This window comes from Sitophilus oryzae, unplaced genomic scaffold (assembly GCF_002938485.1).
Source record: "Sitophilus oryzae breed Bouriz unplaced genomic scaffold, Soryzae_2.0 scaffold_864_pilon_pilon, whole genome shotgun sequence".
NCBI lineage: Eukaryota > Metazoa > Arthropoda > Insecta > Coleoptera > Curculionidae > Sitophilus > Sitophilus oryzae.
In genome coordinates this window covers 1,847,820-1,867,057 of record NW_022147488.1, presented here as the reverse complement: position 1 = coordinate 1,867,057, position 19,238 = coordinate 1,847,820, and the positions used below count along the sequence as shown (strand labels likewise).

The 19,238-nt window shown below is 36.6% G+C and overlaps 1 protein-coding gene across 1 annotated transcript; it reads left to right on the top strand.

Annotated features, from left to right (window-relative positions):
• The first annotated feature begins 952 nt into the window (after positions 1-952).
• On the top strand, positions 953-1,372 carry LOC115890408. Its single transcript, XM_030910637.1, has one exon. It carries the CDS (start codon positions 953-955, stop codon positions 1,370-1,372), a length of 420 nt encoding a protein of 139 aa, XP_030766497.1.
• Positions 1,373-19,238: the final 17,866 nt, after the last annotated feature.

Genomic DNA, 19,238 nt, shown 5'->3' with positions numbered 1-19,238 from the left:
CTGTTTTCCAAACGGGAACCAACTGAAAGCGGAACTGAAGAATCTGGAAGACTCCATCCGTAACTTGGAATGGGTGTCCTCCAACGGTCTAAGACACTCGAAAAAGTTCCTCAGAACTTATGACCGAGAAAAATCAAAGGTTTTCCTTGATTTAAGTAAAAACAATCTTCGGATTGTCACGGGGTTTCTAACAGAACACTGTCTCCTCAACGAACACGTCAGTAGGCTGAAACTGAGAAACAACGGCGAATGCAGATTTTGTGGGGAAAATGGGGAAACACCAGAACACCTTATCACTGAGTGCACCGAGGCGATGACCATTCGTGCCCTGAACCTTGGTACGCCTGATGTTAAGGATGGAGAGCTGGCCTCTGTGGAGCCGTCTCAGATACTGACTTTTGTTAAAGTCCTGAGACTGTGTGATGAGTTATAACTCGTTATAACTCAAGAAAGGGGAACACACAATAGATCTATAAAATCTTGATTAACTCCCCTCCTAAACATTCTACATTCTACATGACTCGAGATAGTTTAAGTAATTTTTGTCACTATTGTGGTATAAGAAATTAACTATTAATATTTTTACCATTAATAATTATTTTTCACTTACTATTAGCCTAAATTATATGATAATATGATATTGGTTATTAAAAATGCTAATATTGTCTGGAACGGTAAGATGGTTAATTAACATTTTCAGATTATAGACTACTTACTTACTTACGTAACTAGTGTGTTAGTAACTACTAAGACAATATGGTTTTCGCGGACGACCTCGCGGTGGTGGTTACAGTTGCAACGGAGACCATAGTGACAATCAAGGCAAATTGCCATCAATAGGATAGCAGAGTGGACCAGGCAGAAACGGTTAGAACTGGCACTTGAGAAATGTGAGGCAATACTGCTCACAGACAGGAGTGCGGTTAGACATGCTGGGGTTGATGTTCTAAATATGGAAATCAGTACCAGGGAGACCATCAGATATCTTGGTGTTGTTTTCGACCGAGGGACTAGAATGTATTACATGTACTATGTACATGTCGAATATGTTACTAGAAAGGCGAAGAAGACCGTCACATCACTGTGTTGGTTAATGTCGAACAAAAGAGTACCTTCATCGAGCAAACACAGACTACTTGCAAATGTTGCAATTTCCACGTTGCTCTACGCTGCACTGGTGCGGGGTGGAGCTATGCGCTATCGCAAATATAGGGACATGTGCCAACATGTATTGAGAAGAATGGCTATCAGGGTGTGCTGTGCTTTCCATACTGTATCTACTGAGGCTGTACTGGTTATTGCAGGAATAGCTCCAATCGAACTACAGGTGGAAGAAGGGGCCATGGGAATAGGAGCAGACAAAAGACGCTGAACAGTTGGCAAAATAGGTGGGAGGCCATGCGTGAAGTGGCTCAGTGGACTAAACATTTCATACCAAACATAATGGTGTTGATTGACAGAAAACATTGTGAGGTTAACTACCACCTCGCTCATCTACTCACTGGACATGGTTGTTTTCAGGCTTACTTCTACAGTCCAGTACTGCCGTCAGACATGAAGCCGGTGTTTTTCCAAAAAATTTTCCCTCTCAAAAAAAAAGATTAAAGACAATATGGCTGAATTAAGATATGGTAGATACACAGAGAAACATTAATCTTGTCTTGAACTACATTTCTGATAAAGATATTCATGTCAATAATTTAAAATGAATTAAACATGTCCCCAATAACACACAACTAAATGCATATAGAGCATCAATAATATTAAAGGTAAAAATATTATGAACAGAGAGCTTAGTCCTATTCACTCTAGTTCTATGTTCCTCTCTCCAAAAAAGTCCTATGGGTATTTAGTCACTGTAAGAAAATCTACAAAATAAAATAATTATTTTTTTGTAAACATTGCTGCCACAGATTATATCAGATGTGGCTCTTATTTCATCTTGCTGGTAAATGCCGCCGTGACCTCGGACTGCCTCGGACCTTTAACAGGAGTAATAGACGTTGTCAGACTTCGTTTTTTTCTCGAATGCATTGTTGCCTTTTATAAAAATTTAAGAATGTATTTTTTATATTTTTATCATATTTTAAGTTCTCACAAAGGAGTACCATTTCAGAGGGTAATATTTTTTTATATTGTCACTTGTTAAAAGCATAAATGTCAAGAGACAAAACTGTTTCAAAAAAAATCAGTTTAAAAATTATAAAAGTAAGATTAGTTGACGAATGAAGAGTTTTTATAATATTTACTAAAAAAACAACCAACTGATCAGATAATAGACTTTTTATTATTAAAAGCCAGAGTTTTTATGTCTTAATAGTAGTTGAGTATAATAAGTTTTACTATAAAAAACTAAGTATATTAGAATTTTGTTTCTTAAAAATCCACTGTCCGTAGAGTCGACCAGACCGCAATAATATGATTTACAATTTTATTTTTTAATTTAAATCGGAAGTTTTATGAGACAAATACACGAGGTAAAAAATGTAAATTAATTAGCCTGTAGTAATTATTTCTGATACAGGAGTAAAATAAATGGAAGTTATATCATCATACAACTTAGCAAACTACAAATTAAAACACATTTCCAACTTCTTTCATGTTTCTTTACCTGTTTTGCCTTCTATAGTAAACAGGCAGAAAAAGTAGTTAAGTAGGTACTTACGGTAACGGTAACTCTCATGAAAATCGTAAAAAAAAAAAAGATCAATAAAGATTGGTACGCCACTGCCATACTTAAATAAAAAGCATTACTGTTTTGATTATAAATTTGTATCTGACACGGCTTCTGTTTTAACCGACAGCTAATTAATTCAAGCAATCCGGTAGCTAGCCCGGACCCTAATACAAAATTAATAATCGTTATCGGAGAATTCCGAAATTAATCCGTATCAAAATAATAATAATATTAGAAAAAATGGGCTCCAATAATACTAATGACGGCCCCGTTTGTCGGTAATGGATTTTTTTATCGTTTCGTGCTCTCATTAAATCTCAATCATCGTATTAAATTAATGCCAATGTGATATCGTCGACTCGTGTGTGGTGGATTAAATCTAATACTTTCTTTCGATATTTCAATACGCTTGGATTAGGTTGATGATTGGCTGAAATTGATTTGACGATATTTGTTTTATAAGTAGTAATATACCGTATGTTCTAGAAAAAAAACGCCGTGAAAGATGGCTGCGAAATGACAATCAGTGTGAAAAATCGCTTATTTCTGGGGCTTACTCAACCAGGTCTCACAATGCAAATTCACCTCAAATATCCATTTAATTGATCATTTATTTAATTTTTTTTTGACAGGTAGTTTTTTTCGTCCAAAAATTTTAAATATTTTTTTTTCTCAACAATTGCAGCGAGTTTTTATACGACAAAGCTTTAGTTTTAGAAATGTTGGGACTAAGGAGGTTCGAATAAGAATCTCAAGATGGTGCCAAGGCTCGAGATTTTTTTGCAGACCAATGATGTTGTTACGGATTTCGTGGGTCCACTATTTAAACTCACGATAAAATACTTAACGAATTTATTTGTCTCACTCTGCACACACAACTTATACTATTTACAACACAATTTATGCAACTACTATTACTCTAACGGTATTTCGCGGTATTAGCAAACTTCAAACTTCAGACTATCTTCAGACTGCTCCAAATGTCAAAGCGCGGGCCTTATATACCTACTGGCGATGGTCTCTGGAATTTTCTAAAGAATTCTGTAATTTTCTTTTACTTTCTGTCGAATTCGCCAGGTTCCTCAATGCACCGTTGCGGTTATGCAACCAGTAATACACCTTGACCTTAACAATATTAATCTTCTTCAACTGCATATTTAATTCGTAATATGGCTGAATAATACTTATCTAAACGAATCAATAAAAGCATTAAAAAGAAACATCTCAATTAGCCAGGCTCACCCCCCTCAACCTCCCGCACCCTCCCTAAATCCGCCCCTGTAACCGGATCTGTTTACCGTGCTGGGCCCGCTCCAGCGTCCCAGTCCATGAATAACAATGTAAAACACGAGCCCCAATCATCTTATCGTCAAACAGATCTCGATCCCTTTCACGATTTCGACCCCTTTTCGAACACCCCCTCCCTCACCCCATTTTCGCCACCCCTACACAGTCAAGCTGGGGGATTTCGAATTTAAATTTGACAATATCTCTGTCTGTTTCTCTTTTTCTCTTACTGTGTATCTGCTACTCTTTTTTGCTTTGATATGCAATCGGACCTGTATGTATATCGGGAGTTTTAAGTAATTGTCTCTGAATTTATTTAAAAGTGAAATTGGAGAAGGCTTCTCGGTAACGAAAGGGCTTTTAAGATCTTATCTCAAGTTTGGGCCTTATCGGCACAACTGTGAGCGGCAATGCACCAGCTGTGTTTTTTTTTATTTCCTTGTATATTTAGTAATGGAATAATTGTTGGGAAAAATATGTTCGTCACTTAAAAGACTGGACTGGTATAGCATTTTTAGCAAGTTACGCATAATCCACGCGTGATGTCATCTTTCATCTAATTTATTCTACCGCGGAGCTTTATCTTTTCGTTCACTACTCATCGGAATATTATATCTAAGGGCTCTAACTCACTGATGACCAGGTCGCAAGGACCTGGCCATCGGCTGGCCGGATGTATTGCGTTTATAGCTGCGGCCAGATGAACGACCAGTTTCAACAGTGTTGTCAGATCTAACGATTTTTTACGTTTTACCAATTAGAAAATATTGTTTCAGAAAGAATTAAGTTTCAGAAATGTTAAAATATCCGATTTAACTAAAAAGCGAAGTTGCTATTCATGAGCTTATTAAATGTTCTAATATTAAATAATGCATTTAAAATATTCTTGGATTTTTCGTTAATAAATACTGGTGTGGTAAATGGAGTAAGTAAAATCTCCAACCCCGACTACACGATAATGTCGTTATTTCCATGTTTTTCAAATCCGCGATGCCTGCTATCAGTCGTTTCATAATAGAATATTCTATATCCTACGTCTATGTAATTTAATATGTGTAGAGTGAGACATGTAATTCGTGAGATTTTCAGCATTATATCAATAAAGGACAAAAACAGTATTGTTCCTAAAGGCGCGTCAGACTTTGGCATTTTAGCCCGAACGAACCGAGCGCGCACGAATTCCCCTTTTATTGTTACTGAGAATCTACAACAGTAAATATTTCTATTTTTTATGAATGTTTAAGTTACTTTTACTCTTATTTTTTTTAAATAATGTAACTAGTATAAATATAGTCTAATGAACCCTGTTTGAAAAACGTTAAATTAAATACCATATGTTCGAAAAAATGGCGTCAGTTGGTTTGGAAATGACGATCGATGACATTTCCAATACAATTTACATATAAAATGATAGCGATCTTCATTTCATAGCCATCGCTGACGCCATTTTATTCGATTATGACGGTATAATATTTTAAATACAGTTGTCCTCCTTGTACACATGACTACAACACAACTAAAAATAATAATTTAATAAAAAAACAAGTGGTTGAAGGAAAACTTTTATGATTTTTTATTTTTTAACATATCAAAACTTAAGAGAATGCCCATAATAAGCTTAGGTTTCATGCAACCATAATTGAGTATGTCCTTATAAAAATGTTTGAATTTTTAATAGAATCGACCTAAGAAAAAAGGGACTAGATTTAAGTTTTCCTTTGATCCAGTCTGTATACTATTTCTTTAGTTTCTGCACGTGTGCAAAAACTACACTAAAACACTATATCTTATAGAAAATAAAATATTGTGCATTGCTTTTGAGTTATTTCATCTGAAAAATTATTAATTTGGAAGAAAACCGACAAGCGGCAGAAAATTATAATATTCCCAATTGCAGTCTACTGAATTAGCGGCATCGGATGGCCCGGACGTTAGTGCGAGGTATCCATTTGGTTTGGTTAAGTAGCAGCTGTAGGGTGCGACCTGGTCATCAATTCGAGCCATAATTAATGTCAATCCCTGTCGCACTAGTAAACCATTAGAAACAATGTTTTATTTACGTGTATTTTTTACATATGGACTTGAACAATTGTGTAATATCACATTGTGGAGTTTATGTACAAAGATATGGAGTTGATCAATTTTTTTTTGTAAAAATATATGGCGTTGTAAATATTTACATTGTTAAAAAATAAAATTCACGAATATTTGGACTTGGTTAGGTTACCTCACTTCACTTTCTCGGATTATTAAGTAAAATTGTTCGATAAATCAAAGACCTTTAACTTAGACCTTACCTTTAATAAAGATCTTAAAAATCAAACACAAAACAAAGTTAAAAAAAATTCAAAAATACAAAATCACGATTGTAAAATGAAGATTGCAAAAAAACACAGCCAAACAACCAGAAAACAGCGAAACGCACATCCGCGTTCAATGGCAAAACACAACTGAAGAGGAAGGAGGAAGCCGGAAACAGAACAATGACAGAACATAATTAATAGGCCTATTTAGGCAACTATAAAAACAATTTTGTACGCAATTGTTAGGCAACTAGAAAAATTAAAATAAAAATACGCCATCTAGCGCCCCAGGAAATTACTACCCCAAAAAAAGATAGTTCAAGGTCGTATATCTCAGTTGACTGGCCCTGCCTGGCCGTCGCCGTCGGCTGGCCGGATGTATTGCGTTTATAGCAGATGAACGACCAGTTTCAACAGAGTTGTCAGATCTAACGATTTTTACGTTTTACCAATTAGAAAATATTGTTTCAGAAATGTTAAAATATCCGATTTAACTAAAAAGCGAAGTTGCTATTCATGAGCTTATTAAATGTTCTAATATTAAATAATGCATTTAAAATATTCTTTGATTTTTCGTTAATAAATACTGGTGTGGTAAATGGAGTAAGTAAAATCTCCAACCACGACTACACGATAACGTCGTTATTTCCATGTTTTTCAAATCCGCGATACCTGCTATCAGTCGTTACATAATAGAATATTCTACATCCTACGTCTATGTACTTTAATATGTGTAGAGTGAGACATGTAATTCGTGAGATTTTCAGCATTATATCAATAAAGGACAAAAACAGTATTGTTCCTAAAGGCGCGTCCAGACTTTGGCATTTTAGCCCGAACGAACCGAGCGCGCACGAATTCCCCTTTTTTATTGTTACTGAGAATCTACAACAGTAAATATTTCTATTTTTATGAATGTTTAAGTTACTTTTACTCTTATTTTTTTTAAATAATGTAACTAGTATAAATATAGTCTAATGAACCCTGTTTGAAAAACGTTAAATTAAATACCATATGTTCGAAAAAAAATGGCGTCCAGTTGGTTTGGAAATGACGATCGATGACATTTCCAATACAATTTTACATATAAAATGATAGCGATCTTCATTTCATAGCCATCGCTGACGCCATTTTTATTCGATTATACGGTATAATATTTTAAATACAGTTGTCCTCCTTGTACATGACTACAACACAACTAAAAATAATAATTTAATAAAAAAAACAAGTGGTTGAAGGAAAACTTTAAATATGATTTTTTTATTTTTTAACATCGAAACTTGAAGGTATAATAACAGGTTTCATACCAACCATAAATAGAGTATGTCATATAAAAATGTTTTGAATTTTTAATAGAATCGACCCCTGAAAAAAAAGGGACTAGATTTAAGTTTTCCTTTGATCCAGTCTGTATACTATTTCTTTGGATTTTCTGCACGTGTGCAAAAACTACACTAAAACACTATATCTTATAGAAAATAAAATATTGTGCATTGCTTTTGAGTTATTTCATCTGAAAAATTATTAATTTGGAAGAAAACCGGCAACAAGCGGCAGAAAATTATAATATTTTAGTGCAGTCTACTGGTCGCAACGACCAACGGATGGCCAGGACGTTAGTGTGCGAGGTATCATTTGGTTTGGTTAGAGGAAGCAGCGGCCTGGCCGGTGCGACCTGGTCGTCAGTGTGTTCGAGCCATAATTAATGTCAATCCCTGTCGCACTAGTAAAGTATCCAGATACTTTTACCTCGGAATTCAATTACTGTGAATATATTAATGTGAAACCTTCTGTAGTTTGTTTTATAGATAAAATACTAAAATGTTTACCAATTTATTTTCGTTGCATTTTTAATTTTCGTAATTTTAATAAATTCTTAGTTATTTCTTTATTTATTTTTAGATTTTTAATTTTTTTCTAAATAAATATGTTGAAATAAAGGAATCTAATGCATAATCTATTCTAATTATATTCTAATCATTAAAATTTTATTTTATAAAATTAATTATACAGAGTGGTTTTTGCAAGGAGAACAACAGTTTGTAGTCAAGTAAAATTTTGTGAGATTATGTAAGTCAATTATAGCATTTTCTAAAATTATATAGAGTTCTACAGGGTGTCTCTAAAAAAAGTTACACATCAAAGTTGTGTTTTTTGTAATGGAACACCCTATATATTAATTGATTTTCGGATTCTAGTAAAAAAATAAAGGCGAGTTTTATTAGAAAAGTATATGACTAAAATGTATATTTTTTGAAATACATTCACCGCGGCATCGGCACGAAAAATGGACTTTGAGGTATTTTAAAGTTAAATATATTTTGTTCTAGTGGGCCGATTTTGATGATTTTTAAGCAGTATGTAGCCAAATTATCTGACTTTTTAGTATCTCTCTCTAAATTTAAAGTGAAGCTCCCCATCTGTTAATTATACGAGGGAAAAAATATTGATGTATTGGTAAAAGTTTAAAACACTCTGTGGAATATGTTAAAACAGTAAGAAAATTTTTTGGTTCACCATATAAGCTTTATTTTTGTTGGAGATATTCGTTTTTGAAGAAGACACTAACATTTTTTCGTAATTTTTACATTAAAACCATGCCTTTGTTACTTAAAACCATGCCTTCTTCTGGTACCTAAGCAGGCCTTCTTGACATAAGATTTGCTTCATTTAGTCTTCTTCTTATAGTCCGTAAGTAAATATGTACGTTCCTTAGGTGCAATTCGTTATAAGTTTGAAAAGCTGGCAAACGGCGGTTTCTTAGCGATAAACTTACAATAAGTCCATCGTCTCGATTAGAAGTTTTCATACGAAGGTTCCTGGACGTCTAGATTGACGTATTCATGGACGTGGTCAAAATTCAAAAACCACTCAGTATATTCTATGGTATTAAAGTATTTTTGGAACCGGAATTTTGTAGCAAATTCACTGCACAAATTATAAAGCATTTAATTTGAAAAAGTAAAATTTAAGTGTAAAAATATATTTGACTCACCCTGTATATCTATAAATATATTTGTGAAATGTAAACTACTATTAAACACATATTTTGTTTGTTTGGTTTGGAGTGAAAATCTCAAACAGGAATCCTGATACAAAGCTTTTTCGGAGTCATCTTGTATGTATGCATTTGTATACAGGATGGGTCAATGGAAATTTTCCACCCCAATTTTTCTCGTTAAAAATTAAAATTTGGAAAAACTCTCGGACATGTCGATTTAGTTTTCAAGGGGGAAAAGAAAATATCATTAAATCACTTTCACACCTATAACCCCCAAGACGGGGGTGGCGCCACCCCTAAATTCTTAAATGGAAAGGGGGGCTGAGTGATACCTCATGTTAAAGGTCTTTCAATTCCCTTTTTAATGATATAAAATATCATCTACTTTCGTTCAGTAGTTTTAGAGATTTATTGATTTAAAGTAGATTTTAATTTATCAGCGTGGTGAAAAAATCGGTTTTTATTTATTTTTCTCTCTCTGTATGTATTTTTTGGCAAACTATGTATACTAAAAATTAAGCTTTTAAATAAAAAAGCTTAATTTTTTTTTATTTTTTAAAATTTCTAAAAAATTTTCCGTCCAAAATTGATCCTTTTTCACTTATTCCGAATTGAAAGATTTTTGGGCGTGGATCGATGCAGGTTGATTAGTTAAAATTTTTAGTATACATAGTTTGCCAAAAAAATACATACAGAGAGACAAAAAAAATAAATCCGATTTTTTCACCACTTAGCCGATAAATTAAAATCTACTTTAAATCAATAAATCTCTAAAACTACTGATCGAAAGTACATGATATCTATATCATTATAAAAGGAATTGAAAGACCTTTCACATGAGGTATCACTCGGCCCCTTTTTCCATTTAAGAATTTAGGGATGGCGCCGCCCCCGCCTTGGGGGTTATAGGTGTGAAAGTGATTTTATGATATTTTCTTTTCCCCCTTGAAAACTAAATCGACGTGCTGAGCGTTTTTCCAAATTTTAATTTCAAACGAGAAAAATTGGGGTGGAAAGTTTCCATTGACCCACCCTGTATGTGTGTTTATTTAAATATTAAAGTGAAAACAACGAATTTAAATGGGTAACTTTGTAATATATCTTATTAACAATACAATGCAAAAGGTTTTATAAATATTCGTTTGGTTTGGTTTGGTTTAAATAACGCCAAATACTTCTAACTTATTTACTTTTTATTGCTGCAACGTACTGCAGGATAGTTAGCTATGGATATTTAAGTCCATAGAAAATTCAAAAGAATCATATATTTAGTAACGCCTCACGCAACATTACGATCGCACAATTCCACTACTTAACTTCCGGCAACCCCCAAATTACCCAACCTTTCGAACGCTACTCTGTTCACTAGCAATAAAAGAGGGATTAAGAGGCCGCGTTTGTCGCCCCCTCTGGCGGCCCTTTCTCACGTTTGTAAGAGGATCGTCGGCCCGATAAACCGCAGTTCAACAGCCAAACGCTCTCCGAGCGACCCACGTATGTGCTTTAAGGGCTTTAAAAGGCTCTCTAGATTCACGTGTATGGGTTTGGAGGGTGTAGGGGGTTGATTTTGTTACAAATTGCCCTGTAGTGAGCTGGGCTATTAATTAAATTTGTAAAATTGCGTTGTTTTCCCGAAACGTCAGTTATAGTTATCAGAAGAATGGTTACTTAATATACTAATATCTACAATCATTATTTCTTCTTCTACTTATTTGAGATCTAGTCAACCTGTTAATTTTCAGGTTGCCTATGTAGGATTTTTTTGGGAGAAGGACTGCCAACTGTCTTTTCATCTTTTTGGAGAGGCTGTCTCTTTCCATGGATTTCCGTTCAAGAGTTATACGTGTTTTACGTGTGTGAACTATTGTTTTTTTCTTTGACTATCCCATCTCACTACGTTCTGTATTCCACACTGATGTCTGATATTTGTATTTCACTAGTCTTTTATAATAATTGTAAGTTTCTTCTAGTCTTCCTCATTATGGTTCTTAGGTTCTTCATTCCAGCAACCCTTAATATGCTTTTGGTTTTGTTTGTTTCCTCTCGAATTTCTATGCCATATATTATTTTTGGTCTGATGTCTTATAAATTTTAATTTTGCTGTCTGTTTGCATCAAGGAGTTTGTCCACATTATTTGCCTCAGACATCCTGACATGAAGGGGTTAAGACGAGGTTGGAACCTTTGGTGTTACACAGCAAAATATAACAGTGTCTTAAACAATTGTGGTGATTTAGTCATAATTTTTTCACCGTCATGTTTTTGATAAAAATTGAGCTCCAGACACCGATACTTGTTTTCGTCTATCTCCTACAGAAAAGGGTACCTTTTAAAAGCCGTAAAATTTGACCGACCCTGTACACGTGTTGATAAATAATACATGTTAAGGGTCGACAAAGGCCCGGAACTTAAGATACCGCTGAGCCGGCAGTCGTTGGCAGTCGCTGGCAGTCGTCGGCAGTCACTGGCAGTCGTCGGCAATCACTGGCAGTCGTCGGCAGTCACTGGCAGTCACTGGCAGTCGTCGGCAGTCACTGGCAGTCGTCGGCAGTCACCGTCAGTCTTGTATAAAATGACATTTTGGCAATACGTGTACATTTTTTACCCTAAAAAAAAACAATGCTTTATTGTACAAAAAGCCAAAACAGCTTCATCGACAAAGCATTCACAAAACAAAAAAGCACAAAAACAAATATACAAATAATAAAAAAAATCTCATACAATACAAATCAATTCAAAAAAAATTACGTCATAAAATTACAACTAAAACATATATGGACATTGCAGAACACAAGCGTACCTAGAAAATTTTATAAAAGGAAAACTGTAAATGGATAAAATCATGTAATATATCACAAAATCAAGAGTTATAAAATATTAAATACTAGACCTTTAACCAGTGTGTGAGACGATCAAAATTTTAAAATTCAAAATTGTTCATGATTAAACAGCAACAAAAAAGTCGTTTACCGCATATAGGGCTCTCTTCAGTAAGTATGATTTTTTCCTACATTTCTCCTACATAATGGTTTCAAATTATAGCCATATAGTTGCATTGAGTGAAATACAGGGTGTCCCAGGCTGAGCGTGCATTAGAAGTTTCTAGAGAACCACAATATTTAGATCGGAGATTTTTGGCACATCATTGTTTTATAACGAGATCTATCGATTAAACATATTTTCAATATGGCGGCATTTCCGGAAATACCGGAAGTTGACAGCAACCTTCCTATTTTAAATGGGTGTCCATTTTTTATTACATACTTAAATTCCCTGTAAAATTCTATGAATATTGTTGTTAAATACTGTTTATGTAACATCAACCGTTTTTGAGAAAAACATTATTTAAAATTTTTGGACGAAAAAAACTACCTGTCAAAAAAAATTGTATAGCCTAAAAGTCAAATTTAGTGATTTCCACAGCCACTGACATAAAGAGAAGACATGTGGCTATCTATCTCAAAAACTAAATTGTCCAAATGTCATATAATAGCGGTAGCTGTCATGGAATTGAGTTAATAATTAAATGATTAATGATTAATGATAATTAAAATGATTAAAAGATTATAATAAATCATTTTTTTCAAATGAAAACCCAGTTTTTTTTATTTCACTAATGAAATAGTTTTTCAATTCGTTACTTTTTAAGTATACATGTTCCTATACCTAAAATAAATCGTTTTTAAGTTATTTAAGATTGAGTTTGAAAACGTATATTTTTCTTGATTTTATCTAGCTTCATGACATTAAGTGTCAAACGGCCAGACAATTTATTTCCATCTGTCAGAAAACGAGTTATTTGAATTTCCTATAGTATAAATACTGCCTGCCTTAAGAGTTTAAAAAGTGTATGTATAAAAATATATCTCGTATTTTCGCTCTTTACTGATATCTCATAGGTGATATTATTAATATTCCGTATAATTGAAAAAGAAAACAGCGCAAAGTTGGCTCGAAAATGATGCTGCTTTTTGAACAAAGCGTCACTATATCATTCACAATATGACATGGCCAGATCCATTATTTTATATCACTTGACGTTTAAAGTCATTGGCTACTGGTTAAAATCAAGAAAAATATACGCTTTAAAACTAAATCTTAAATAACTCAAGAACAATTTATTTTAGGTATAGGAACATGTATAGTTAAAAAGTAACGAATTGAAAAGCCTTTTCACTAGTGAAATAAAAAAAGTGGGTTTACATTTGAAAAAAATGATTTATGATAATATTTTAGTCGTTCAATTCTATGACAGCTGCGGCCATTATTATAAGATATTCGAACAATTTAATTTATGAAATATATAGCCACATGTTTTTTCTTTATGGCACAGTGTCTGTGGTAATCACTAAATTTGACGTTTAGGCTGTACACATATTTTGGACAGGCAGTTTTTTTCGTTCAAAAATTTTAAATATTTTTTTTCTCAAAAACGGTTAATGTTAGATAGAGAGTGTTTAATAACAAAATTCAAACAGTCAAAAATTTTATAGAGAATTGTAATTGTAAGTACATAATGAAAAATGGGGGCAGCCATTTAAAATAAGAAAGTTGCTGTCAACTTCCGGTATTTCCGGAAGTGCCGCCATATTGAAAATATGTTTAATCGATAGATCTCGTTGTGAAACTGTAATGAAGTTCATAAATTTTGGGGCTCATTTCTGGGACACCCCGTATACTGTACTTAAATAATAGGGACCTTTTCTGTAAACAAGGTTAGGCAATGTATTTTATTGTTAACTCATTATGGTAATGAACTTCATTAATGTTCTTACTGTTGAATTAAATGCGTTAGATATTTAATGACCATATTGTAATAGAGTTTTGATCGGCGTTACTCGCTATAGTTCGGTACGGCAGCCGAGAAGCTGGCCCTACCAGTACCGGTCGAGTGGAGGGGAGGGTCGTTTTGAGTATACCCTGGCAGCGAGAGCGCCAGGTAGTCAGTGGTGTGATCGCACGTGAACAGTGAAGTTCGAGCCCGGAGTGCCCTGCCAAGTACCCTGCTGCCAGCCGCCGTTGCCGCTCTGAAGAAGGTAAGTCCAGCCGCCAAAGTGATCGAGAGTAGGTCGTTTTCTTTTTATTGTTAATACGGTTTGTTTTACTGCCTTAACGCGTTATAGAATAAGGGAGATAGAGATAGTTAAATTCGCTCCAGGTGTCTCGTGTCCTACTGTAGAAGTAAAAATACGTGCAAGGTAGAGGCATCTTGTTCCGAAACGCGCGTACGTAAAATTTAACCAGACTTGTATCCGCTCAAGGTGTCAACTGTCCTACTATAGAAGTAAAAATACATGCAAGGTTGAGGCATTTTGTCCGGATCCCGTGGACGCGAAGACCGATTTCTTTTGGTTAAAAGGGAGACAGATAGCGGTTAAGGTAGTACAACAAATATACGGGCGCGAATATCCTTGGAGCTAAGGCAGGATCTCGTCCATCCCGAGACTGGTTCTGTAGTTCCCGTATTCTCATCAGGAGCGCCGTGGGATCTCGCCGACATCCCGAGGTGGTCCTGACCGGGCGGTGTGGACTGCGCTTATCCAGGCGACTAACCGAGACGCCGTTTCGTTCTACTGCGCACGATCCAGGGCTCGCGTGCGTACCTATCCCACAGGACTCCGTTTCGTCCTACTGCGACCGATTCAGGGCTCGCGTGCGTATCTATCCCACAGGACGCCGTTTCGTTCTACTGCGCACGATTCAGGGCTCGGGTGCGTAATTATCCCACAGGACGCCGTTTCGTTCTGCTGCGAACGATCCAGGGCTCGCGTTTGTTTATCCCGGGACGTCTGTAACGACGTCGCCGACGTTTAGAAAGTCGGGTTATAAAATAGTATATCGCCCGGTACGTACATGTCTGTGTTTACTAGGACGCCGTTAAGTTAGACGCCGGTTAGAAACTCGCGTCGTTTTATTTACTAGAACGTCATGTCAAAAACGCGCTTTGAATTCGCGTGATTAAATCGGACAGTGAGTTGCATATCGAGATTATACGGTCAAAACTCTAGAGGTGCTCGATTGTTGTTGTAAATTTTATTTTACGAGTCTTTAATTATAAATTTTCTTTCTCTTTCATTACAATTTAAAGTCGTGAAACTTCCTGGGGTATTTAGCATATAGTTAAATAATTAAATAAAGCCTTAATGTTATGTTATAGTTAACTGTGTGTTTTATTTCTTTTCATTTCATCACTCCCTGGTATCTCCACTGTATAAAAGCTACCCGTATTGGCGAAATGTGGACCTCTTCCACTATAAATAACAGAGGTGGCGCCCGAGAGATTTAAGTTTACTACTGTACGCCAGTAAGGCTATTTATTTTTCACTGAACCAAAGAAAAATAAATTGAGACTCTTACAAAATTGGCGCCCCAGCATAGGGACTTGATTGTTTTGAAAATTGAAACCGTCAAAAATACCAGGAAAACCGGGTAAAGCTAGTAAAAGCAAGAAAGCTATTGAAACAGTGTGAGAGGAGGTGAAAAGAAAGTAACAACCGTCGAGCATAAGTACCTCTAGAGACAGTAAAGTCTCAGTGTTTATGAGTTAAAAGACTAGTGAAATCTAGAGCGATATGGAAACTGAGGAAGATTTTTTGTCGATCGGTGCTTCCGTTGAAGGGAACGACGCCGTACCGTCGCTGTCACATACAGGTTTGAACCTGGCGCCGTCTGGCACGAGTGCTGAATCTGATTTCAGGACAGGGTGGATTTATTCCCTGAAGAAGTCTGAACTGGCTGCACAACTGTTGCGTTTTGGATTGGATAGTACCGGGACCGTTGAGGAATAGTGAGATTCATTAGAGAAGGACAGGCGAGTCCTCAGCCTGTCACACAGCCTTTTGGATTTCATGGAAATAGTGCTGTGGTACCGACAGTGAGCTCTATAGCCACCCTGACCACTACTACAGTGACAACTACAGTGACAGCAACCTCGAGTGGATACATCGCTGGACGTGTAAAATCCGAAATGTCTTCTCCGGTGGTCTATACTTCTACTTCGCTGCCTGTCCCTCTGCCGATGAATCCAGGTATATCAGGTAGTTTTAACACTGGTCCAATACAAGTTTACAAATGGGGAGTGACATTTAATGGTCGCTCGGACCCTGTAACGTTCTTAGAAAGACTGGAAGAAATTTGTATTGCACAGAGTATACATCCGGATCACTTATTGCCACATTTGCCAGAGGTTTTGCAGGGAGAAGCTGCGCTCTGGTACCGCAATAACCGAGTAAATTACAGGACCTGGGAAGAATTTACTAAAGAATTTAAAATTTTTTATTATCCAGTGAATTATGAGGTGGACCTGGAGGCGAAGATAAGTCGTCGAGTGCAAAGACATAACGAGTCTGTCACGGCGTACATCACTGATCTTCAAACGTTGATCCGCAGACATGGCAGCATCTCTCCGAATCAAGAATTGCAGTGGTTGTACAGAAATTTGTTACCTGAATTTCGTCAGTATGTCCGAGGAGGAGATTTTCACGATATTTCATCGTTCTCAAGAATAACCAAGGAATTTGAACTGCTTAATCAGGAACTGCAGCGATCGTCCCGTACTTATGCACCGTTCGATGTCGAAGTCCGACCGAATAATACGCCTCGGCGAGACAGGCTGGAAAATGAGCATGCTGGAGCCAGGAGCAACCTGATGGTTATCCAGAGCCAATCGCCGTCTCAGAGTAAACAGAGACATGTGTCTGTTACTCCCCGTGTTTCAAGATATCCGTATAGAGCGCCGAACTCTGCAAAACAGACTTCAGAAGCAATCTGTTGGAGATGTGGACAGACAGGACACTTCCGCAGACAGTGCACATCCGAGCCCAAAATCTTTTGTTCCCGATGCAAAAAGACAGGTGTCCTTTCTAGGAATTGTCCATGTGTGAGCCCAAGAAAGCGGGAACCAAACTGCACAGAAATATCCCAGGAACAACATTATTCACCAACCGAGATCGTCAAAGAATTACCACAAATCGTACGTCAAGAAGTCCGTTCTGTTGTGAAGATTTGCTACAGAAACACCAACTATTTGGCACTCCTGGATACTGGAGCTGCCCATTCCTATATTGGAAAGAAATTGACAGAACAGTGCCAAACTTCCAAGGCAATTCCTGTCAAACCCGCGGTAAAAGGAGCGAGACTTGCTAATGGTGCCACGGAGTCCATTAGCACAGCATTTAGGATGAAAATCCAAGTAGGAGAGCAGTCTCTGAATGAAGTTTTCCACAGTCTAAAAGACTTAGTTTCGGATATGATTATTGGTATGGATATTCTGGGCAAACATGACTTCCAGATTGATTTACGAACCCAACAGATCCGATTGAATGCTAAGTTGATCCGAAGCTCCGCCGAAAGTTTACAAGTAAATCCGAAGAAAAGTGTTGAACAAACAACCGAGAAGTTGAGGAAAGGCCAATGTCAAGCCTCCGTTTCTAAAGGCAGTCGCCTTCCGATAAAAACGAGTCTACAGAGTCCTGTAGAAGAGTTCCGCAGACGTCAAACTAACAAGTTTTCTGACTCCAAAGATGTATTGCTTAAAAACTCTGATCGAGTTCCAGTGGAGAAGAATGTTTGTTGGCGATGTGGAAACCTCGGACACCTACGTGGTGTATGTCAAAGAAGATTTCTTTTGTTCTGTTCCAGATGTGGAACACTCGGCGTGCGATCACAGGATTGCAAATGTAGATGTATACCATCCCGTTCAAATCACTCCGAATCCTGGGCTGATGGATGTTGGTTAAGAGGAGGATCAACAGTCATCTAAACAGTATCTAAAAAAAACCCTTCCCGACTGATGAAGTTGTAGAACTGATTTTACTTTGAATTTTTCAGACTAGAACGACTCGTGACTCATGAGTCACTGCCAGGAACTATCTGCAGGCCACACTGACGCTAACCAACTCCCCCACATTCCCATGTGTCTGGAAGCCAGTCTAGGCGGAGACAGCAACAACTTGCCAGGGAAGAAGTGGAGAGGTGACACGCAGAAAAGCCCGATGTCCTGGCCCGTCTGAAAACCAACGCCGGACGTCCAGCAACAGGAGTCTGTCGTCACAATGTCCTCAGTCTACAAGCCATCAGATTCTAAGTTTTCATTTCTTGTTTACTTTCTTTAAGGGTTTTTTTTTTTTTTGCTTCTTTAAAAAAAAGAAGAAGGGATTAAAATTAAAGGAAACAGAAGAGGGTTGAGAAGCTTTACTTGTTGTTTAAGGGAATTTTGTAGTATCTCTCATCTGGTCGTTTTTTTTAAATATGAAATTATATTGCGACCAATTGTTCTGCGTGCCTGAAGAGTTGAACTAATTCAGTTGTGCTATAGGTGTACGGGTCTCCATGACTGAGCCATTTGCAGGACCATTCAACACCGTTGGACCAGGAGGGACTCACCGAAGCCTTAAACACCGTTGGACCAAGAGGGACTCACCGAAGCTCTCAACGCCGCTGGACAACGAGGGACTCACCGAAGCCCTCAACGCCGCTGGACAACGAGGGACTCACCGAAGCTCTCAACGCCGCTGGACAACTCACCGAAGCCGCAAACACCGTTGGAGCAAGCTCGACACGTCGAAGCTCTACACACCGCCGAAGGAAGATCTTCAAGTTGAAGAAGACCGAAGATATTGCGTAATTTAGTTAAGTTTTGCACTTTGAAAATAAACATTTGATTTTGCGGTCGTTTTATTTTAGTAACTTAATCATGATTACGATACAAAAGTTTAGATTAAGACTTGACAAATAAACATTTAAGGTTTATGGTTTGTTTTCTTTTAGTTGTAAGCATAATCAAAGTAATACCAGGTCCCAGATATATCAAGGTTTTAGATTAAGTTTGCCCCGTAACCATTCGAATTTGTTGTTATTTTGTTAGATGAAATCTTGCCCAGTAAATATCCGAATTTATTGTTGTTTTATTAGGTTAAGTTTGGCCCAATAAGCATTCGAATTTGTTGTTGTTTATTAGACTTTAGAGATAA

Excerpts from the sequence above, each read along its gene's own strand:
- LOC115890408 (XM_030910637.1), top strand. The coding sequence starts at position 953 with ATGGAAATCAGTACCAGGGAGACCATCAGATATCTTGGTGTTGTTTTC.